Source organism: Oncorhynchus mykiss, chromosome 3, assembly GCF_013265735.2.
Source record: "Oncorhynchus mykiss isolate Arlee chromosome 3, USDA_OmykA_1.1, whole genome shotgun sequence".
Lineage (NCBI taxonomy): Eukaryota > Metazoa > Chordata > Actinopteri > Salmoniformes > Salmonidae > Oncorhynchus > Oncorhynchus mykiss.
Genome location: NC_048567.1, coordinates 47,787,455 through 47,812,592, shown reverse-complemented (window position 1 = coordinate 47,812,592; position 25,138 = coordinate 47,787,455). Strand labels below are relative to the sequence as shown.

The 25,138-nt window shown below is 43.7% G+C and overlaps 1 protein-coding gene across 11 annotated transcripts in view; it reads left to right on the top strand.

Annotated features, from left to right (window-relative positions):
• LOC110520061 (bromodomain adjacent to zinc finger domain protein 2B) overlaps positions 1–25,138 on the top strand; it is a 98,564-nt gene that overhangs the window by 35,600 nt on the left and 37,826 nt on the right. For 7 of the 11 annotated variants that reach the window (XM_036974331.1, XM_021597065.2, XM_021597064.2 and 4 more), the window contains 8 exons: positions 12,981–13,154; positions 19,470–19,676; positions 20,631–20,792; positions 21,202–21,395; positions 21,608–21,802; positions 22,131–22,751; positions 23,579–24,242; positions 24,456–24,737. In XM_036974331.1, coding sequence (XP_036830226.1) covers positions 12,983–13,154; positions 19,470–19,676; positions 20,631–20,792; positions 21,202–21,395; positions 21,608–21,802; positions 22,131–22,751; positions 23,579–24,242; positions 24,456–24,737 — 2,497 coding nt within the window. In that variant the 5' untranslated portion in view covers positions 12,981–12,982. Of the gene's footprint in view, positions 1–6,614; positions 7,051–12,980; positions 13,155–19,469; positions 19,677–20,630; positions 20,793–21,201; positions 21,396–21,607; positions 21,803–22,130; positions 22,752–22,895; positions 22,965–23,578; positions 24,243–24,455; positions 24,738–25,138 lie in introns of those variants that run through there. The other 4 variants (XM_036974337.1, XM_036974335.1, XM_036974332.1 and 1 more) reach the window with 3 other exon arrangements.

Here is a 25,138-nt window from a genome sequence, read left to right as displayed (position 1 = left end):
TCCCTGGTTTGTGTCACAAATGGCTCTCTTCCATTTTTAGTGCACTACTTTTGACCAGGGAATCCCATAGGGTTCTGGTCAAAAGCAGTGCACTATATAGGAAATGGGGTTTGGGACTCTGGCCCCTTGTATATAGTGCTGCGGATATTTGATTTATGCTCTGGGGGGACCCCTCTGCAGGAATGAGAAAGCCATCAGAGTGTTGTTTACCTTGATCCTGGTTCGCCTTTTTCGCTCAGCCTCAGCATCTGACAGGGTCAGAGAAATGGGATGAAACTGTGTATGCCCCTGTCATTCCCTCTATACATAAATAGCGTGGAGACCATGTTGTTTATTTGGTCGTACCGGACCATGAAGGTCAGTGATATTGTGGCGTCTTGCCCTAAAGCCTTGAGCTTCTTGGACTTTGTGTCCCATTGTCTCTGGCAGTGGTACGCTATTGTTAGCCAGTAAAATTAGAAGTGCGTGACCACAGACATGACCACACAACCTGAGGACCTATGCTATTGCCAACTGCTGACATACCAGTACAACTAGGGCCTAGTTCAAGAGTGTTACCTAAGATATTTATAACTAACCCAAGATAGACCACAGCCTGTCGTTTCCAGTAGGAGCAAATTAATCATAGTGGGCAGAACAATCAAGTAGGTGGGCCGAGCACAAGCTAGTGAGATCCTTTTGGCATGTTCTAGCATTTATCTGCATATTTCCATTAGGGACCGCCAACACTGTAAAGTACGCGTGTGCGATAACAAAATTCGCAATTTTATTAAATGGTAAATTCTACAAAACACAATTCACTCAGTTTGTTACATATTCTAGTTTTGGAAACAGAACTGTATGGAGGTCAAATATTGAAAAAATTAGCTGAATGTCGGCCAAAATCCATCGCGCTCCATATTCTCCCAATGCTGGCCACTGAGCTTCCTCTCATCACCATATTTGGTAGTGAGTGGAAACGCCAACGGGATGCTTTACATTTATACATCCGGTGAAATACTTAGGTCATCTGTGGTGTTACATTGCAACAAAAAAACAAGGCTACCACTTAATTGCAAATAATTTTGATAAGATGTCTTGATTTGTTGATATACAGTGTATTCGGAAAGTCTTCAGACCCCTGGACTTTTTCTACAAAAAGCCTTATTCTGTCTTTTCCCTCAATCTACACACAATACCCCATAATGACAAAGTAGAAACAGGTTTTTAGAAATGTTTGTAAATGTAAAAAAAAAAAAAGGAACAAATAAAGAATGATCACATTTTACATAAGTATTCAGACACTTTACTCAGTACTTTGTTGAAGCACCTCTGGCAGCGATTACAGCCTCGAGTCTTCTTGGGTATGACGCTACAAGCGTGGCACACCTGTATTTGGGGAGTTTCTCCCATTTTTCTTTGTAGATCCTCTCAATCATTGTCAAGTTGAATGGGGAGCGTTGCTGCACAGCTATTTTCGGGTCTCCAGAGATGTTTGATCAGGTTCAAGTCTGGGCTCTGGCTGGGCCACTCAAGGACATTCAGAGACTTGTCCCGAAGCCACTCCTGCGTCCTGTTGGAAGGTGAACCTTTACCCCAGCCTGAGGTCTTGAGCGCTATGGAGCAGGTTTTCATCTCCCTTGACTTTGCTCCGTTCATCTTTTTCTTGATCCTGACTAGTCTTCCAGTCCCTGCCACTGAAAAACATCCCCACAGTATGATGCTGCCACCACCATGCTTCACCGTAGGGGTGTTGCCAGTTTTCCTCCAGATCTTGGTTTCATCAGACCAGAGAATCTTGTTTCTCATGGTCTGAGTCCTTTAGGTGCTTTTTTTTGACAGCCCGCTTGGAATTTGCCAATGTGCCTTTTACTGAGGAGCGGCTTCCGTCTGGCCACTCTACCACAAAGGCCTGATTGGTGGAGTGCTGCAGAAATGGTTGTCCTTCTGGAAGGTTTTCCCATTTCCACAGAGGAACTCTGGAGCTTTGTCAGAGTGCCCATCGGGTTCTTGGTCACCTCCCTGACCAAGATTCTTCTTCCCCGATTGCTCAGTTTGGCCGGGCGGCCCGCTCAAGGAAGAGTCTTGGTGGTTCCAAACTTCATCCATTTAAGAATGATGGAGGCCACTGTATTATTGGGGACCTTCAGTGCTGCAGACAATTTTTGGTACCTTTCCACAGATCTGTGCCTCGACACAATCCTGTCTCGGAGCTCTGTGGACAATTCCTTCGACCTCATGGCTTGGTTTTTGCTCTGACATGCACTGTCAACTGTGGGACCTTTATATAGACGGGTGTGTGCCTTTTCATATCATGTTCAATCAATTGAATTTACTACAGGTGGACTCCAAGTTGTAGAAACATCTCAAGGATGGGTCAATGGAAACTAGATACACCTGAGCTTAATGTTGAGTCTCAATCCACATAGTCTGAATACTTATGTAAATAAGGTATTTCTGTTTATTTTATTTTATACATTTGCAAAAAATGTCAACCTGGTTTTTGCTTTGTTGTTATGGGGTATTTTGTGTCGATTGATGATACATTTGTTTGTATTTAATCGATTTTAGAATAAGGCTGTAACAAAATTTGGAAAAAAGGAAGGGGTCTGAATATTGTCCAAATGCACTGTAGGTCCAAGTTCTCATCAACTAGGCCTAGTTAAGAAGTAGTTCATCAAAAGGCTGTCTGGTTTATCTAATGAGAGACAGCCAATGAAGATGTATTTCCTGTATATTACAGTAGAACGAGCAGAGTGGGAAATGCCCATGGGTCAGGGTTGTTTTATTCAGCGGTGCAGAATGAAGGATAACCTTTGCACTGGCAGCCTAGGCTCATGTTTAATTTGTAGCCGTCCCCTCTCCTGTAAGGTGATTGCATTCTATTTATATTCAAACCCTTCTCTCTTGTTGACATGCAAATACACCCTCCTCTCCCATAATATTAGAGTTTTTAAATGCTGAATTTATTTCTGAGTGTGAGTTGTCGTCCAAATGTGTTAACGCCTTTTGCTTTGTGTGGATAATTTCAGTTGCAAGTTAAAGCTATATGCAAATGAGGTTTTCCTGAGACACATTGCGTTTGTATCTCCCACGTTAACACTTGTTTGGAACCGATAAATATTATTTTAGCAAGGGAAACTGTGAAGGCCACACAAACAAAGTAAATAGGTGTTCTTTGTGTAATTGCTAGTAGTATATTTTTTTTATTGCCATTGTTATGACTTGAATGTTTCATATTTTGGGCTGATGTAATAAATATTTGTTTTGAAAATGTAATAGACAACTTAAACTTCATAGTCCACACTAAAATCAGATTATTATTTTTTTTTACAAAGAAATAGGCCTAGGGTCTGTCTTTTTGTTCCTTAAAATCACATTTGGGAGAATTACAAATTGTCAATAGTATTTAGATTTGCATCTCCCATTTTTAGGAAAAGCAGCACAAGAAATATGTTTACTGGTATGTTTGCGTCACAAAATGTGTGAGGCCTTGCTGTAGCCTGAAGAATTTTCCTCAGGCCCTGTATAGATTTGAGTAGCATCTTGGGTGACAATGGAGCATTAGGCTGAGCATGCAGATGCTTTTAGAGGTTCTCATTGTTCCAGGCTGAAAGCAGTAGCAGTTAGCTTTCTGTCTTGCCTCTCACATGCGTGTCATCTGCATTATGTATATCATGACTGGAAAAGGCTCCATCCAATCAGAGACCACTGATGGAGGTCTGCTGTCTCCTATTTCCTCTATCTCTCTCCTGTGGTTTTACCTCCCTTGTCGTCTTTCTCTCTCTCTCTCACACACTTTCACTCTCACTTCATCTTTTTCTTCCCTCTGCCTTCTCCCTGTGTGTGACTCCCTGCGCCTCTTTTTTCTCTCTCTGTGAATATGTAGATAGGCTACACAAAGTATTCTAACTAGATTTGAATTAAATACAGTTATTGTATTGAAACACATTCTGTACTGGAATATACAATGCTTTTGGTCACATACACATATTTAGCAGATGTTATTGTGGGTGTAGCGAAATGCTTGTGTTCCTAGCTCCAACAGTGCAGTAATATCGAACGAGACACAACGATACACACATCTAAAAGTAAAAGAATGGAATTAAGAAATCTATTATTAGGATGAGCAACGAGCATTGGCTAAAATACAGTAGCATAAAATGCAGTATATACATATGAGACGAGTAAAGCAGTATGTAAACATTATTTAAAGTGACTAGTGTTCCATTTATTAAAGTGGCCAGTGATTCTATGATTATAGGGCAGCAGCCTCTAAGGTGCAGGGTTGAGTAACCGGGTGGTAGCCGGCTAGTGATGACTCCGTTTCACAGGATGTATCAGCACCATTTCCCACTTTTTGATTCAACAGAAATTGAACAATAACACTATTGTACCGTGGCCCTCATATTTCCTCTTCTCCCTTATTAGCAACAGATAATCATTGTGATGTAGCCTGCGGGAGGAAAACAGTTGCGCAAAGGGTTTAGGAGTAAACGAGAGGAGAGAGATGGGAATGTATGTTATGTACAGTAATAACACTGTGATTATCTCTAACCAGCATTGGCTGGCCAGTTGCCATACCCTTCTCTCCATGTTTTTGGGAAGTGCACATTAAGAGGAACGTGCACATTAAGAGGAACCATTCCCATGAACAGTTTCTGTTGTAATGGACCTCTAAATATATCCAGTTAACAATTCATATGGAACTGCTGTAATGAGTTACCATTCTGGAAGGTAACATTGAATTATTCTCCTGGTATAAGCAAAACCTGAAGGTTACTTAAAGCTAGATTCAGGGGGATATTTTGAGTATGCTTAAGAAGCAGCGCCGTTGTCTAAATCCACTATAACACTGCAAACATTTGGTTTGGCATCGGAGTTAATCGTTTTGAAAGAAACGCTGTAGTATTGGGATTAGTACGGTCTTGTTTGACTTTGGTGCCAGCGCCTAGGCTGTTGGTGCTGTTGAAATGGGGCCCCTTCCTAAGTGGTTTTGTAGGTACCAACATACTTATTACTTAGTCTCGTGTCAGCCTCCATCAAAGGCTAGCAACGGATTGACGGATTAATGAAGTACCCTGCCTTTCTCTCTCTCCTGTCTCTCTCCCCTTCTCTTCTTCTACTTCTCTCTCCTCTCTCTTCTTCTCCCTCTATAATTAAAATGTGCAGGGTTCCATATTTTATGGCTAATGTCTGGTGTTGACGTGGCCAGGAAAGGCTGCAGGCCCAGGAATGTGTTGTGTGATGGATACCAGTTTGTATGGAACATGTGGGATTCCTGTTTGCAGGCCCCCGCGTTCCCTACGTTCCGCCCCTGGATCACTCCAAATGGAAATGATCTGCCTCCACTAGCTCTGTCGCGCTCAGGACCCGCACTAGCTCGCTAACGCCGCCGCGAAGGACAAATGCATTTCTTCCAACATTTGTCACACTGAACTTCCACATCATTCATCAGAGTTCATTTGCCTCCCAAACTACCCCCCTCCCCCCCTCCGTCTTTGTTCACGGTAAGCATTCGATATGCGTTTTCTGCAGTCGACACGAACAGAATTACTTTTTGGCGTGAAGGTCTCCTCTCCTAAAAGATGTATGCTCCCGGAGGAATGATGAAGACCAAACGCCCTGCCTTTTGTGTTTTGTGTGTCGTTCTTAAGAAAGGGGGGAAAAATAAATATATATATTATTTTCCTGGCGTTATGAACACAGATGGATCTGCCGTGTGGATTGAGATGATACGTGCCCTTGCATACTAGGTCAAAAATGTGATTACAGCTTGGGATGTAAAGGACTAAATGTTATGTGGCCTAGCTGTGACAGACAGCCAGCCAGCCAGTTCTGAGGAGGACGTGTTTTGTTGTATCAGGGCAGCAGGGCTCGGGGATAGAGCGGTGTAATGTGTCACCCACCGTGGCAATGCCAAAGTGGTCTGAAAGGCTGAGAGATGCTGTCCATTTTGAACGAACGTGAAACAAATGGTAGTTTTGTCGTACGGGGTTGTAGTTCTTTTCCCTTCTGAGTAGGGCTTGAAGTCCTATAGTAAAAAAACGTGTGTCAATATAGTGTATAGGCTATGTGCACTAAACTAGCTTACTGCATTTGGCTAACACTTTCATTCGTTTTAGGGAATTAACATTTGGACTTTTCTTATAAATAGTACTGTAATGCAACTTCCCTGTCCATTACAAACCGCATGTGGACCCTAGGAAGAGTACCTGCAGCTTTGGCTGTAGCTAATGGGGTTCCTAATAAAATACAGCAACAAAAAATAGCTTTTATCTTTGAACAAAACCCAAGGAGCACATGGTTTCATTTGTCTGGCAGCACGTGGTACAAACTAGGGGCTTATTACAAACACACAGCCAGAGATGAATGGTTCGACCAGATTTGACTCCCTTGTGCTAAAACATTGAGACGTTCCTTGTACAACATGTGCGGTGTGTTTCTATTATTTTTCTGCTTTACCAGGTCACATCCTCTCACGGCAACTCTGTCAGTCTATGACCTCCCTCACCAAAATATGAAGAGGCCTGTTTGATCATGATTGGAGGCGTTAGTTATTAGAGTTTGGGGGAGTGTGAGACAGAGAGGGGCGGGTGCTCTTTTTTTAAAGTCGCCTCATTCTTTTCATCATAGCACACTGTGTCTCTCCAGCACTCGGTCAGATGTGTCTCAATCGAAAGTTTCCTGCATTAGAAAGCCGTGGCCGGGGCAGACGGAGCCCTTCATCACTGTCTAGGAAGGGAGGTAGTGGACGTCAAGGCCGGAAAGGATTGACCGACAGACGAACGCAAGCAGAATTGAGGTCTGTCTGTCTCTCTGCCGTGCTGTTTGATGCTCAGTGGAGCCGTCCTGGCATTTCATCTGAACTACGAATGTTACCAGTGAACTACAGATGCATCCAGCCATGCTGACCTGAGCCACTTTCCAATTTCCCGATCAACCTCCTCTGTATCAACCAGCCACCACAGTGAGCTACTATCCTCGCAGGCAGATGCACAGAAGTATAAACAAAAAAAAGACAAATAATTCACTTCTGCTGGGTGAACTCTGAAGGGGATTGGGAGTGAGGTGGGGGTGAAAGTTATTTTTTTTCTCTCTCTCTCTGGCTCTGTGATGTGCTGTTCAGGTCGGATTATCCTCTTCTGCCTTTTTAACAACCCCTTCCATCCATCGATCCCACTGTGCCGCAAATCACGCCGTCTCAACAGTGGCCCAGCTATTTGTCCAGTGTAGCAGAAGCCTCGTTAATTGTGTTCAGTGGACACTGGTGATTTTTGTGTCGGTAAAAATAATCTACCAGTGTCACCAGGCAACCATGCAGAGCGCCAGGTTAAGACACTGCTCACGCTTCAAGAGATTGTTTTTGTCCCTGTCGGGGGCTACAGCTAATCATTACACCATTTAAGGTCATAGAGAATGAATGCAGTGGATCCACAGACCACGGTTATCACGTGAACTAGAGTGTTAGGCTTATTTCTCCATTTACTTATTGTTTGTGTCACTTATTCATTTATGTGTAAAGTAGGGATAAACACTGGTAGCCGGGATCCCAGGATCACTCTTCACATTTCCTAAAAAAATGTAATTACAAGACCTGGGAAATTACAACATTTTCCCCACCAATGTCACACTATTGAAATTCCACGAAATACACAACATATGCAGCAGCAGATTGGCAAGCAAAATGTATGGCACGTTATCCAAACAGGTTGTCGCATGGAAGCCTTTTGTTTACTTCACACAAAGTCGTCATAAATTCCAAGCACATGCATAATTGACACTGCCAGACTGCACATGAGACCTGAAATACAGTTGAGTTCTCCTCAGAACTGAAAATTCTATCCAGGTCCGATCCAAGCCCGGTGAGCTGAAAGCCAGAGCCCAGGCTTGGTATGACATCACAGAAATTAAATGAGCCCGAATACACACACACAAAAGAAAAGTCTGATTTCTACAAAACAGTAGGCAAAATTGATTTGAACTGAAGTTGAGAACAACACAGTGGAGGTGGGCGGCAGCGGAGAGAAGAGATGAGGAAACAGCCATTGGGCCTAGAAAAAGCACAGAGAGAGGAACACTCACCTTAGTTATGATCAACTGATGATGAAAATATTGAAATGAAGAAGGCTAATGCACTTGAAGGCATGTATCAAATTCTTGCTTATACCGAAACTCCCAAAGTAATATGCAACTGTTACACTACACTGAACAAAAATATAAACGCAACATGCAACAATTTTACTAAGTTACAGTTCATATAAGGAAATCAGTCAATTGAAATAAATGAATTGGGCCCTAATCTATGGATTTGACAACTGGGCAGGGGCAAAGCCATGGGTGGGAGCCAGGCCCATCCAATGGGGAGCCAGGCCTACCCAATGGGGAGCCAGGCCTAGCCAATCAGAATGAGTTTCCCCCCCCCAAAAAATACCTTTATTACAGACAGAAATACTCCTCAGTTTTATCAGCTGTCCGTGTGGCTGGTCTCAGATGATCCCGCAGGTGAAGAAGCCGGATGTGGAGGTCCTGGGCTGGCGTGGTTTCACGTGGTCTTTGGTTGTGTGGCCGGTTGGTCGTACTGCCATATTCTTTAAAGCGACGTTGGAGGCCGCTTATGGTAGAGAAATGAACATTCAATTATATGGCAACAAATCTGTTGGACATTCCTGTAGTCATCATGCCAATTGCACGCTCTCTCAACTTGAAACATCTGTGACATTATGTTGTGTGACAACTGCTAATTTTAGTGGCTTTTTATTGTTCCCAGCACAAGGCGCACCTGTGTAATGATCATGCTATTTAATCATCTTGATATGCCACACCTGTCAGTTGGATGGATTATCTTGGCAAAGGAGAAATGCTCACTAACTGGAATGTTATCAAATTTGTGCACAAAATTGGAGAGAAATAAACTTGTGCTTATGGAAAGTTTTATTTCAACTCATGAAACATAGGACCAACACTTTACATGTTGCCTTTTATATTTGTTGTTCAATTTAAAGCAATAGGTGTGTGTGTGTGTGGTGTGTGGTCACCTAGATGATAATTTCAGCACCCTCATCCCGCTGCTTTGAGACCAGCATGGGGGGGACTAGGTAAATCAATCAATGTCAGCTCTTTGTTTTCACTGAATCTCAGTTTTTTGATATTTGGTAACAGTTAAGCTGGGGAAATTGTTAGGTAAATTAAGTTATGCGCTAATGATCGTCTTTATTCTAGTTTGCTCATATATTAGCTGATCAGAACGTTTTTATACAACTGTATTTTTCTCTTCACTCAGGTAGTGTATAAAAATGTTCTGATCAGCTAATATATGAGCAAACTAGAATAAAGACAATCATTAGCAGCCTGTCCTACTCCCGACCAAAAATCTGTGATTTTTGTTTCACAGAATCTCTCTGAATGGTTAATTAATCTCTGGCTGGACAAGTGGAAGTGATATCCCATTTATGCGTTTGCTCATCAATCACTGATCAGGAACATTTAGGCTACATTATCGCATTATTTACCTGTTGACTCACTCACATGGTGGCCTTATAAAGCCATATATAGAGCATAGGAAAATAGCCTATCGTACCAATCCCACTGAAACCCAAAATCCAGACTCTTGTCTCACAAGAAGAATCCTAACTTTATTCTGTAATCCATAGGTTGGATTATCAAAGCACATGCCTATGCAGGTCAAAATACCGCTCTTAACATTCTCTGCCCTGTGTCGTACTGCTGCCCATATGGGAGCGTCAGTAGAGAATGTGTGATCAACAAACGGTATGAGAGTAGATATGGATATTTATTTTAACCGAGTTCGTCCCCGTTAAGAGATCTTGATATTTAAACAATTTCCTCTCTTCATCGCCCCCGTTATTCATGAGCTGATCTGCTATCTGTATAATCAACTCGATTTTGCCAAATAGGAGATATTCTGTCATTCATTGGAGGTTATCTAGCGAGCTTAGCAACTTTGGTCACTTGTTTTTTGTTTGACTACCGTTAGAGTTTGTATGATTCGAAAACGCTATGGCCTATTCGGGGTGCATCCTGAGAGCGTTCTGTGTCCAGATAGCCTAGGCATTCTGCTGAAATGCACTGAATGAATTGAGGTACATAACGCTTTGACTTTTATAAACGGCCTGTTTCGCAATTCACAACCATGTCATTGGCGATCAAAGTTTACTGTCATTACTAAATATCAGTATGACTTGCTGTGGAAGCTTTACATGGGGGTGCAGCCAGACTGTAATGTGGAACAGCAACAGTCTCATTTTGGAAGAACCCTGAGTAACCATATCTTTGGTTTTAAAGCTTTAAATGTATTTATTTCCCGACACTCTCTGAATAAACATGAATTATTCCCTTTATTGAAAATTGGTCGATTTTCGGGAAAATATGAATCCCTAGTGTGAAGTGACAGAGGTGTGACATACAGCAGGGCTGTAACTAGTGGAACAGGCATGTTCGTCCCAAATGGCACCTTGTTCCCGATATAGTGCACTACCCTTGACCAGGGCCCTGGTCAAAAGTAGTGCCTTACACAGGGAATAGGGTGCCACTTGAGACGCACGCAGAGTGCGTGGCGAGAGGCTAGTAGTATAGTGCGGTAGCATGCTGCAGCTCTCTAGCGGACTTTGAATGGGGTCAAGGCATTCTGTATTATACTCTAGATCTCTAGCAGCCCTGCACCTTCCATTAGCTGGAGAAGACATCTTGTCCGTCGGCAGCCTGAATACTGCTGATCCATGCTGATGACTCTGTTGTGGGATTATCACTGTTTAGCATCAGCCATCTGTTATGCTGGGTTTGCGGATAATAAGACGGATGACACACACACACACACACACACACACACCGAACCGACACACACTGTCCAACCTGGCTACACCAGGAGGGCAAGGCTTACACACACACACACACACACACACACACACACACACACACAGTTGCAGGGAGCACAGACATGGCATTTTCCACCGCAACCAACAGGCCTAATGAGCTCATGGCATTTCAGTGGTCAGTGGCATTTGGAGGTGTGTGGGGTTTTCATTAAGAAAAAGATGGGTCTGTTTTATAAGCACATCAAATTATCTGAAGGAAGGGGCATATCTTGTTTGCGGCATGACCTGCACTCCAGGCTAGCAGCTGCATTGTGGGAAGGGTGATATCTGCAGAACGTGACTGATTTTAGGCAGATCCATTTCTCCTCTAAATCCTCTCCTGTACATTAGCATGGCTTCTATGGGATCTGCAGCCTGCTGTTAGGAATGCGTGCATTATGTGTGCTGCTGCGTTTGGCATGCCGTCAGGGGCTCAAGATGAGTTGCACATGCACACTCCAAAGTCAAATTAATTTCCCAGGTGCTATATTCCAGGTGCTATAGGTTCTATAGCACCTGGAATATCAGCGCCACTGTGCCATGCACGTTAATAACCTATAAAATCAAGCTGAACCCAGTGATAAGTTCTGATCATTAAGGCAGGATTGGCCTCTTAAGTCTAGAAAATGCTTGATTTTTAATTTTTGTAATTATCGTCTTTGCCATCGTCTCATTCATGTTTCGTTTTCAATTTCCTCAAATGTACGTTTAGTAAGTAATGGGGTTTGAGGGATTGTTTTTAAGGGAACATTTTTCTGATTATTTCTGTAGACAGTTTTTCTGTTATAGACGGAGAGGCGCCCCAGAGAGACACGTCCGTTGTCTTGTGCAGCAGAAATGAATTGCCCAAGAGGAAATCATTTCTGCAACATTTCACAATAGAATAGAGAAGTGGGCAGACATCAAGGAAATATTAAAGTGTGTGTGTGTGTGTGTGTGTGTGTGTGTGTGTGAGTGACATGTGAGTCAGACTGGACTTCCATTTAAATCTAATCTTAGTATATAATGTAGGATCATTTCATATTTGATTTGGGTTATTTAGCCTACCTTATATTAAATCTAGGCTATATTTGTTGGTTCGTTCAATCTTCATGCAATTGAGAATAAATGATCCTCCCGTAAAGAATAGGCTAGATAGTTTCTTTATGATGATAGCTTTTTAAAGAGTACTGTTGTAATTATTAAGTATAAATTAGAAGGGTTTTGATTCATCTATGGACACCTATACACACACACTGCAGCATGGCCTTTCAGTGGCGGACGGCTGCAGCTTTCATGTCATTTGCGTCGTCTCGTAAGTGTTGTCGGTGGGCGAGGAGGGACGTTACTTAATATTCAGCGGATAGCTTTGTCTCCCAGATGTAATCACCAGCAGGCCTAGCTGCCTCCGCTGCAGAGGACAGTCACCGGGGAGATTTAGAAATAGTTTATGTCTAATGATACAATAACAAAGATGCCAGGGCTGTTAAACACTTGTTAAAGGGGCTTTTCGGATGTGGTCTTTTGTGAAACACAACAAAGGGAAGTGGCATAAATCATGGAAAAGCTGGGAGATTTAGGGGGTGATGAAATCACGAGACTACTAAAGAATCAGCCTGTCTGTGTCTTCATTTGGATGATGGGCAGAGCTACTGTGGTCTGTGTCAACAGAGAGATGGCTTAGTGATAGCTCTCTGCACATCTACCCATCGAGTCACCATTAGTGTTTTAACTGTACATTTTAAGAGGAACATCTGCTGCATTGTAAGCTGGGAATGATTTCAATGATTCCTGTGAAAACTGTCCACGTTAAAGCGCTAATATTCTCATTAGCAACGCAAGTCTTGAGTGGCACCAGTTTTACATCTAATATAAAACACTCCTGTATACCCAAGAGGGTCTTTTGTCTGTCTCTGTGTGTGTGTGTCCATAATATGTGATCAAATACTTCTCCTTACTTTCCCTGTTGCCTCCGTGAAAGCTCTCTGTGAGATTCTCTGGCCAGTGGCCTTAACTAACCGGAGATATTGTTGAGGGGGTAATTAACATGTGAGAGGGGGTGAGGCTCAGTGGGGTGGGGTTGGGTTTTTTCCACCTCTTTTCTTCCCCTGCCTTTTGTAGGTGTGTTGATTGGATTGTGTTTGACAGATATGGAGTCTGGAGAGCGGCTGGCCTCTCCATCGTCAGCCCCGTCCTCCCTGCATATCACCACGTCCGCGGTCTCCTCCGTCGGCTCCTCACCTGCCTCGGCCAAGACACCCTCCTCCAAGTGCAGCGTCACCCCCAGCCACGCCGCTCTGGGCTCCCCTCTCACCACCTGTGGTACGTAAACACACACACACACACACACACACACACACAGATCAATTACGTTACATGCGAATACATGGGCTATATTCACCTCTAACTCATCATATTTCATTATTCTCCAACTGCAAATTAAACAAGAAAATAGCATTCTTGAGTGTTAATTATGAGGTTTCAGTAAGATGAAGAAAGCACCGTCTTCTCACACTTTATTTCCTGACAGTTTGTGGAGAAATGAAAAAGCTTTAGCATTAATCGACACCAGCAATGAAAAATCCTCTGTGTAAGACGTCGCACACCCGCTCTGATGTTTCTTGACAACCTTTAGCACCAGTTTAGCCCGTTGTGATTTGACAGGTCTGTCAGCCAAATCGAGTGCTGTGGCCTCCGCTGCCTCAAACATCCTGTTTTCTCTGAATACTAATTGTGTCCGAAGCTATTATGTGGCGCGAGCAGCGGTGATGTGGCGAGCAGCAGATTGCCCTGACCAGAAAATAACATGCACATTTATCAACTGTGATTTGTGGTTTTACTCCCTTTTTCTTTCATGATAAGAAATACAAAAAAAATATTAATTAATGCTGTTACAATAAAAAGAAGCCATTAGACATTTTGCTCGTACATTATACATTTTTATCCCCCTACACACCAACCAAACACGCTCCGAGATTTCTCCAGATAAGCTATTTTGGACAGAGAGCTGGAATTAAATGCAGAAAGCACAGCACCTCTGAAGTCACCATAGCGTTTATGAGAATAAAACACATTTGGTTATTTTAAGAGATTTCTCATCCCCGCTGGTGGTAAGCAAAGTAAAGATATTACATCTCCTGTGTTGGTCACGCTCTATCTAAGTGATTTAATTACACTTGCATGCTTTACTTGTGGTATTAATTCATGACATACTTGTCTCACGCAGTACTTTTCATGTTTGCGAAAGCACTTTATAAGGCAATTTTCAGATACTAATTCTCAATCGGTTTTGGATATCACTAACCTTTTTAGGTTGAAATGGGGGGAAAAAACGTTAATTTCACAGTGCTTTGAATCGATTATGGATTGGAAAATTTTCTTTAAGCTCATACATTGTTCAACCGAAAGGACTTGATTGAAATCTGAAATGAAAAGTGCTCATTTTTATATGGAAGTGAAATGGATGATAAGATAAGTAATTGATAGATCTTTTGCTGTCACAGATGCAATTAAAAAGTAAACGTTGGTTGATTTGAACTGACAAGCATGAAACTCCATATTTTATTTTCATGGCAAACTTGTGTAGGCCTAACTAACTTCTCTCCACATAATTTAGGCCTACATCAGTTTCTCTCTAACAATACCAAGATGTCAGGGAATTATAGGAATTACATGCAGATAATCTAGACCTGACATTATCCTTTTATAGTTACCATTTACAGCATAACACACTTATTTGCATTCTTGTATAAAAAGTGCTTGGTTTGTGTGTTTAAATTATTATTTTTTTAAATTATTATTATTATTATTATTATTATTATTTTTTTTTATTGAAAATGGGAAGGCTGAAATCAAATGGGAAGGCTGTAAATTGTAAGCAAGCTGCTTGGAAGAGCTAGTGCACAGGGTGGGTTTATAGACCAGTCACAAACCATAAATGTTCCTTATAAACATATTATACATTGACTTGAAATTAGATTGTAGAATGAAAGCTGACAAGTTTCATTTATTTGGGGGATTTAGTAATTTTATGAGGAAATGTGTTCCGTCATCTTTTTGAATTATGCCAATCACCTGGCTGGCACATGGCCTGTTAGAACAGCAGGTGCAAGCTTCTGTGCACGTCTATGCTGCTAATTGAGTTTCCATTTAAATGTGGTCCTTCAGTACTCTAGTCTATCTGACTGTGAGAGAGGACAACATGCAGGGCTCGTCTTGCCAACACGGACATAGACAGTTGGGAATATTTAAATAATTAAATAGTTTTATTTACCTAGGCCAGTCCACGCAATCTCTTGTGAACAGACTACCTAAATATAACTAGTACTGTAGATATGTCGGCATGCTATAGGATGCATGAGATAACAAGCAATATTAGTTCCGGGACTTGGATTTTTGTCACTGGTTAGTTGGACTTATCAGGATTGGGTGAAGGTGTTGCTTAAACTGCTTCGCTTCCACAGATGAGGATAGCAACACTGAACTATGCATGAGTGCACTAGCTGTTCCAGACTACTGTGAGATCGCTCTCTCTGTAGCCGATGTGAGTAAGACCTTTAACATTCACAAGGCCGCAGGGCCAGATGGATTAAACAGGATGCTTACTCAGAGCATGAACTGGCAAGTGTTTTCACATTTTGACCCAGTCTGTAATACCTACAGTACATGTTTCAAGCAGACCACCATAGCACTGTGCCCAAGAACGCCAATGTAACCTGTTTAAATGTCTGTCGCCCCATAGCACTCACATCTGTAGCCATGAAATGCTTTGAAAGGCTGGTCACATCATCATCCTAGATACCCTGGGCCCACTCCAATTTGCATACCGCCCCGACAGATCCGCAGATGACACAATCTCTATTGCACTCCACACTGCCCTTTCCCACCAGGACAAAAGGAACACCTATGTGAGAATGCTGTTCATTGACAACAGCTCAGCGTTCAACACCATTGTGCCCTCCAAGCTCATCACTAAGCTAAGGACCCCGTGATTATACACCTCTTTCTACAACAGGATCCTGGACTTCCTGATGGGCCGCCCCCAGGTGTTGAGGGTAAGTAAAAACACATCCTCCACGCTGACCCTCAACATGGGGGCCCCTCAGGGGTGCGTGCTTAGTCTCCTCCTGTACTCCCTGTTCACCCATGACCGAGTGGCTACGCACGACTCCAACACCATGATTAAGTTTGCAGACGACACAACGGTGGTAAGCCTGATCACTGACGTGATGAAACAGCCTACAGAGAGGTCAGAGACCTGGCAGTGTGTTGCCAGGACAACAACCTCTCCCTCAACATCAGCAAGACAAAGGAGCTGATCGTGGACTACAGGAAACTGAGTGCCGAGCACATCCCTATCCTCATCGACCGGGCTGTTATGGAACTAGTCGGGGGATTCAAGTTCCTCGGTGTCCACATCACTAAGGAACTATCATGGTCCACACACATCAACACAGTCGTGAAGAAGGAACGATAATGCCTCTTTCCCCTCGAGGCTGAAAATATTTGGGCACTCAGATCCTCAAAGTTCTACAGCTGCACCATTGAAAGCATCTTGACTGGCTGCATCACCGCTTGGTATGGGAACTGTTTGGCGTCCGACCACAAGGAACTACAGAGGGTAGTGTGTACGGCCGAGTAAATCACTGGGGCCGAGCTCCCTGCCATCCAGGACCTCTATACCTGGGGCGTCAGAGGAAGGCCCTACAAATTGTCAGACTCCAGCCACCGAAGTCACAAACTTTGCTCGGCTACCGCACGGCAAGCAGTATGGATGCACCACAGTCTGGAACCAACAGGACCCTGAACAGCTTCTACCTCCAAGCTATAAGATTGCTTTGGCGAGGGTTGACGCCTTCGCCAAACCGATCTCAATTTCTACCCCCCCCCCAAACCAAATTGAGCAACTGACGAAATTACACAAGGTTTTAGTTCTGGGTTAACCAAGATTATCCACTCGGTAACAATTGCCACTGATTTCCCAGGAGTCCTGGGAAGTAGTGATCAGAGAGAAACAATGGTTGTGTCTATATACCCATACTAGTGTACTACATACTTAAACTGCATACTCATTTCAGCATTTGAGCTACAAGAATTCACTTGTCTTTTCAAACTCACGTGTTTGACAACAGCTGATAATCAAATTGACTCGATGTACCAGAACGAACGAATGGGGAATTCGACACCAATTCAGATGATGCATTGAGTACTATTTTTGTTATTTCACATACTAGGGATATAATTACTGTTTGGGTAACCTTATTACTATTATGTATTTTTAGCTTGAATATTTTTTTCACCCTTTATGCGATGCGCAATGCAGAGAACACCGGAAGAATTATCATGGAATTACCACAGTGAATTATTGTAAAGTTTGTTTGTGTCAATTAATCCCATAAGGGATGGGTTGCCTATTGTCCATTTGACACGAAAATAACAATTCATTAATTCATAAAAATAACAAGAAAATCATTCATGCTATAAAACATAATTTGTTGGCATACAATTTAGTACGCTTGTATGGTATTTGGACACGGCCCTCCCTGGTTCGAATCCAGGCTTGTATCACATCCGGCCGTGATTGGGAGTCCCATAGGGCGACGCACAATTGGCCCAGCGTCACCTGGGTTTGGCCGGGGTAGGCTGTCATTGTAAATAAGAATATGTTCTTAACTTACTTGCCTAGTTAAATAAAATTCCTTCTAAACCGCACACTTCCTCCAGGACTGTGGCGCAGAATAAATTCCATGCTGCGCAGATACACGAGATTGTACTTCACCGAATTCGTCCCATTAGTTTTTAAATCAACATATCAGCCCCTTTTCAATGCAACAAAACAGATCTAACTTTGTAAGATTGAGTCTGTGATTTTGTTGTAGCCAGAGTGCAACGGAGTAGAATTCTATTGGAGCGGTCATTCAATCACCCTCGAGTGAATCCGCTTTTCAGATCAGTTCAGCTCAGTGCGCAGTTAGCGAGTTATTATCCCAGTTATAGATAAGTATAGTTCAGCAATGGGGAGTTACTGCTTCCGACAAGAGCTGTCTTTGAAATGCCAGTCAGCTAATTGTCTTAATTAAAGGGGCAGTGTTGTATTTTGAGAGCGGCTTGAATATGCAAATAAATCAGATTTAAAAACAAAATATATTTGTCACATGCACGAATACAACAGGTATACATTACAGTAAAATGCTTAATTACAAGCCCTTAACCAACAAAAAAAAAGAGAGAAATTAAAGAGCAGCAGTAAAATAACAATATCGAGGCTTTTTACAGGTGGTACTATGTTTTTACAGTGACTATGCATAGATAACAGAGCGTAGCAGCAGCGTAAAAGGGGGGGCAATGCAAATAGTCCAGGTAGCCATTTGATTAGATGTTCAGGAGTCTTTTGGCTTGAGGGTAGAAGCTGTTTAGAAGCCTCTTGGACCTAGACTTAGCGCTCCGGTACCACTTGCTGTGCGGTAGCAGAGAGAACAGTCTATGACTAGGGTGGCTGGAGTCTTTTTGACAAATAAGCCAGTACGCAGAGCGGTAGCCTACATGGTCTAATTCTCTGTATGGTAGTAATAATAATGCATTTTATTTTGTAAAGTGCTTTCTTGCATCATACAAGACAATACAATGTTATTTACAGTCAACTAGCCCATGGTGTTACAGACCAAGTACCAAATCATTCATTAATGTCAAGCCCTTCATAATGTAAAAATGTTTTTAAAAGTCTCATGCAGTGTAGGCCTGTATTGAACACCACACATAGGCTATTGTAATCAAAAGCTATTTCCATGTGAACGTTTTATGGGATTTGCTCTACTGGTTTTGGTGGTAGGCCTACATTATGATCAAATAGCCGCTTGGCTACTGTCTAAAACCTATAAGAGTACAGCCTCAGTGTTTACTGTAAACGTGTCCCTGAAGTTGCACAAAATTCACATAATGTTCAGGTTTCCGCTCACAAGACCTAAAATTTGTTCAGTGCCCCCAAAAATTAGAGGGAACATTGCCTACAATATCTCGGTGAACCAGGAGTGATCTGTTAGTTGCATCTATCAGGTGCAAGAGGAGGAATCTTGGGATTGCTATCAGCTGTTCAAATGTCCTGCACAAATTCCAACATACAGGAAAAAAGCAAAACATGAAATGAACATCCTTGTAAATATATTGTATCCCCCCCCCCCCACCTAACCAAATTCAGGTTGACTTTTATTTAGGAAAATGATTATGCAAAATGTTAGAGGCCATTTTGTTGATATTGCAATTTTATAATCGTATTCAAACACGAGCAACAGCACCAGGCACTTTAAACATGCATGATGATCTCCCTCTGAATACAATCCCAACAGCCTCCCACAACCATGTCTCATATTTGCAAAAGCATGTTTGAACAGATCAAGCAGAATCCGTGGAGTCTTTTTCCTTTACACCCACTAACCAGCGTCTTTATTGATAATGCATAAAACATGATCTCTTCCCATCCAGAGGATGTTGTAACAGATCCTTAAGGACACTTTATTGCGATATTAAACATTAACAGTCATACGGATGAATTATTTAGCTGTGGTATTTTAGCTACATAGTTTATGTAACTAAATTCATACAGATGCTTCATTATGCCGTTATCCCGCCTCCCTTTTCCAGGACACTTGTTCCGGGCGGCGGGCGATCAACATCTCAACATGTCTACGGTCTCAAGTGCCTTTCCCATCGTCAACCACCCAGCATTTGGTCTGTACACTACCAGCTCAGGGCGCTCAGAGTTTGGAGGCCTGGGCTCCCTGGGGATGTCTGCTGCCTTGGCTGCTCACTCCCAGCTAGGTGCCTTTCCAGGTATGGCAGCTTTTCCAGGTAGGAGGGCCTTGACTAGAATCCATTCTAAAATATATGCACTATCATTAGTTTATGTCTAATAATGAATAGTACAAACTAGAAATGTATCAGTATCTGACAGTGAATAACAGACGTGCACCCTATTCCCTATATAGTGCGCTACTTTGGAGCAGACCATAATGTACTACTTTTGCTCAGGGTCCATAAGGCTTTGGTCAAAAGTAGTGCACAATTAAGGGAATATCGGTGTCCGTTTGGGACACAATCATTTGATTAGTTCATTCCGCCTTCTGAGAGTTCCCAGAATGTGTGCTTATTAGCCTTTATGGTATCGTCACATCAGTTCAATAGGCAGCATTCAGGACATTACTTTTATAGATTGGGATGGTTCACACCACCACCTTGACCTCTGAGAAAAACATTGGACCTATCACACTTTTCAAGCTAAATGTTTTGTTACATACATTTTTTTCTGTCACACTCAGAGGAAAATGGTGTTGGTTAGCAACCAGGAACTGTATACAGTTTCCAGAGCTTGTGAATATGATTTTTTGTTGTTGTATAAGTCTGGAATCACAAATGAATCAGGAGTATGTTCAACTTCATCAAGCACAAAGGGCTCCATTTTGAATTTCTTTTGCCATTTTAAAGGGAAAGAGAAAGTCCCCGTTTTTGCAGCTGTGAAATATCCAGCATGAATGAGGCTCAAATGTGGAGCTACGTCTATCCTCTGGGATTTACAATTCTCAACATGTTTACAATTAAATGGGCTGAAATCAGTGAGTCTGTGGAATGCACTGGTCATCTGCTGAGATCTGTTCAAAGAGAAACAGAAAGGTTGAACAGCCGTAAACCCTGGCTGTCTGAAACAGTGTGTCATCACTGAGATGCATTAAACACGACTCGAATAACAGTGAAATCAGCCTGGCATGGATTCTCATGCATTCTCTCTCCTCTCCCTCCACACCCAAGAATGGTGGCGGGCAGCTGAGGCTCAGGGGCGGGGAGCTGCAGCCTTCTTTCCCCATCTCCTGGGGCTGCCGCCCATGTTCCTACCCCAACTCCAGCAGAGCAACGACCTCAGCCCCTTCCAGGCCCGCATCCCCAGCAAGAATGGACGAGCCACAGCCAAAGGTAGGCAGACACACACACACTTTCTCTCTTGCCAGATGTTTTCCCTACTCTGCAAACAATTTAATGAAGCAAGGAACTTTTCTGCATAAAAGAGAATGATGTCCTTATGGGCACAGGTACAATATCAAATATGTTTAATTGACCCTGGAGGCAATAGGAAGACCATGTTAATGCATAAATCAGTTTGTAAGCAGGTGCCGGGTGTCTCACCAGTGAATATGTTAACCTGGAGATCCTTTTGCTAATGTAATTAGATTTTTTCCAATAGTAAGTGCTTTGGCAATTTCTGATAAGTCATCATTTTAGAGAACTCGCCCGTCTTCCACCTTATTTTCCTTTTCATAATCACTGTATAGAAGTGGTCGTTCCTGATTTGATAGTTGTGGTGTCTGTTTCCTCATGGTCAAAGGAGTGAATGGCGCTGTGAATGGCAGCAGGATCTCCACTGTGTCTGGGAGCAGCTTCAGCACAACCGCCGCTACGTTCTCAACACAGGGGAACACGGAGAAACAGAAAGCCACCAACGGAAGCGTCAGAAGCCGCAAGAGCCACCAGGATGGGACCCAAGTGAAGGAGAAGAGCGTTCAGAAAACTACAGAGAAGGTTAGTAGGATCTGGCAACTAATATTAGGGCTTACCCAGGAAAAACAAGTCCAAAAAGGACTAGTTGGTGGTAAACATATCTGGCAACGTTAGTGTCCTGCAAGGGCGGCTGCGATCTAGACAAGCATTGACATCTGAGATGTGTGCTGTTTTGCAATGGTATTCAGTTACCGTACAGGCCGGAATGACTCCGTCACTGTTCTCTGTTATAGAAACTCAGCAAGAAACCAGTGGAGGCGTCCAGCAACAGTGACAGCGAATCAGGTTCTTCCTCGGATATCTCCAGCGACGGGGTGAACAGCAGTGACTCAGACGACCTAGACGAGGAGGATGACGACGACGATCAGAGCAACGACAGCGACGATTCTGACTCGGAGAAGGAGAGCCGTGTAAAGAGGACGATTAAGGTGTACTTCAGGCGCTTGTCCAGTCGAACTGTCCCTGTTGGATTGTTAGAACTCGGTAGCCATATATCTGGACTCATGCATACACTATTTCAACATGACATGTCTGTATGGTTTGTCTTTCGAAAATGTTATACTTTCCGCTTTGTTCCAAGCACACTGTGACGCTCTCTATGACTGTTAATCTCAGTTAAATGTCAAGGGCAGCTCTGCTGGTGGGTGGCACGCTGGGGGCCTGACCGCGTTGCCCGACAGGGCTGCCATCGTGGGCTGGGTTGAGTCAGAGCTGACATGAAACTGTCCTCCCCCTCCTCTTCTCTCTCTCTCTCAGAGCCTGACACAGAGCACTGCCATCAGCAAGAAGAGACCCCATGCTGCTGAAGGCGAGAAGGCTCGGGACAGCCGGAGTGGTCTGCTTCAGAAACATCCAGATGAGACCTTTCTCCATTTCCTCCACTACCCGCTCAAACCCTCACCCCAGCCCCCAGCGCTGTCCCAGTCCACATCCCTTGTCTTCCAGAGCTCCAGGAACAGGGAGGAAGAACTCAAGCAGCACACCAGTGTGATCCAGGCTACGGGGCTGGCCAGTACTAAACCCTTGGCTCTGGTCAAACCACGCAGGGAGGCCTCATCGTCTCCTCAACCCACCAGGCGCTTCTCTCTCTCTTCCTCACCCAAACCCTTTTCTCTTTCTTCTTCACCTAAACCAAACTCTCTCTCTTCATCTCCCAAGCCCGTCTCCCTCTGCTCCTCTCCGAAGCCCTTGTCTCTCTCCTCCTCACCCAAGCCTCTCTCTCTGTCTTCGTCCCCCAAACCACCCACCCTTTCGCCCTCACACAAACCCAAATCTCGGACAGGCTCCCCCAAACCCCTGTCTGACAGTATGAAGTTGGGGAGCAGAAACTTCCTGGATGAAACCTTGTTACACATCAACAACTTTAAATTGAAACAGGTGAGTCTTGCTGTATGCAAATTATTTGCATTTTCATTGTTTTGTGTGTAATGGTGTGTTTTCCACTTATTAAAATAAGACTATTCGATTGAAGTCTTTCTCCAAAGCAATATTGATAACGTTCTTTTTTTTTTTTCACAGAGAGGATATGGATATTTAGTATCTACCATTTCTTCTTGACTATCATTGTTTCTGATTTGCAGATTTGAAAAGGTCAGCTTCCTCTCTACAGAAAATGAAACGTCTAAGCACTGTTATCAGCAGTTTGATTACGTTTCATGCCGGCTCTCCCTGTACACGACCTAAAGTGACAATGCAGTTAGTTAGCTTTATTGGAAATACTTCACAAAAGCTGACACGCAATTAACTCAGTAATGCTTTAGGAAGCCCGTTGCTATCCCATTGTTATCAAAAGGGGGAAAAAATCTGTCTTTTTCCAAGGATTAAATTATTATTGTTAATCTGAACAGTGGTGATAGCAGGTCAATCTATAACAAGACCTTTGGAACAGGATTTGAGTACTGACGGAGTTTAGAGGTATCTCAAAAAAGAAAGTTGATTGCTAAGCCTAGAATACGGCACTAAACAGAGAAAATTGGCAGGGACTGTGCCGAACAGCTTTTTATTCTTTGTATACCGTGTTCGACACGGACTCGTTTTAATATACTTTAATGGGAGAGACCCGCTTCCTCATTGTCATTCTCACTGAGCAATTACAAGTGCATTCCTTATTATGTTTTCCTTTCACAATCTGCAGTAATGCAAATGACTGACAGCTCGTATAATTACTTCCATTCTCTTTTTCCCCTCTTCCTTCTCTCCTTAAGCCCTTCGTCTCCCAGGAGCACTTCAAACAGGCCTTCCCTCTGCCAGTGATGCATCAGGATCTGTTCAAGAGCCTGAAGAAAAAGAAAATGGCCGCCTCATCGTCCTCCTCATTAGCACCGCCCTCCTCATTAGCACCGCCCAAACTGTCTCCAGAGACCCCGAGCAGTCTCAGGCTCCCTTCTCCACACACCAACCACTCCAACCTGTTCCTGGCCTCCTCCCTCCTGGGCGCCCACCCCAAAGGGGTGATCCACAGCATTGTGCAGGATGCCCCCCTGGCCCTCATCACCAAGCCTCGCAGCAGCAGTCAGAACAGGAGCACCATCAACAATTCTCTCCTGGCTGCCACCAGCCCACCCTTCTCTATGCCTGTCAACCTGAGCACTGGGCATAAGGAGCAAAGCTCTGGAGCCCTAGGCTGGGCCTCTACCTCACCGGGCCTGGCCCACAGAGCTGGGAAGAGCAAGGCCCAGCAAAAGGCTCTCCACACAGGGAAGGGCATCTCCCAGTCCCAAACCCACCTGGTGCAGTCCCAGGTGGAGCTGTTCCGGGGCACAGAGTCTGACATCCCCAGCAGCAAGGACTCCGACGACTCCGTAGAGGATGAGGATGATGAACATGATGACAACGACGACGAGGAGGATTCTGATGACAGCCTATCAGGTTAGTCAGCTCAGCACGTTAATGTCATGCACTTCTGGAACAGCTCTTACGTCTGGTTTAAGTGCTTCAGAGCCACTTTAGGTACAGATTCAGCAGATACTTTAAAGAGGTTCCTTCAAGAGGCCTGTGATTATCAGTGTGGTTGAATGTGAACTGAATGTTAATTGGAGAATGACTTATCAAGTCCTCCACTCCCACTGGTCTCCCCTGCAGAGTCTGAGAGTAATCTGGAGAGCGACTCGGACGACGTGAAGGACCGCGACGAGACCACCACGGACACGGAGGCAGATAGGACCCCTCTGAAGCGTGCCAAAGGCTCCTCTTCTCTACTCGACACCACCTCCTCCAGCCTCTCAGCCAGCTGCTCCCCTCTCAACCTCCAGGTCATCAAGGCATCCGGTGGCCTGCCCACCCCAGCCATGGTGACCAGCTCTGGGGCCTTGGTCTACCACAGCACCCCCTCTTCCTCATATACTCTCTGCTCCACTCCACCAGGTACCAATGGAACTCTCTCAGCTCATCTTTGCTCTCTAACCTGTGGCCCTCCAACCCTGTTCCTGGAGACCTACCCTCCTGTAGGTTTTTGCTCCAACCCCAGTTGTAACTAACCTGATGCAACTTATCAACTAGCTAATTATTAGAATCAGGTGCGTTAGATTAGGGTTGGAGAGAAAAACTTACAGGACGGTATCTCTTCAGGAACAGGGTTGGAGAGCCCTGCTCAAACCAGTGTGCTACTCTCATGGCCTGCATCCCAATTGGCACTCTATTCCCAATATAGTGCTATTTGGTCGTGGACCTTGAGGCTGTTGGTTGGAAGTCCAGTCCTCTCCTTCTCCAAATGCTTAGTCTGATCACCCAGTCCAATCCAGGGGAAACAACGCATGCTTAAAAAA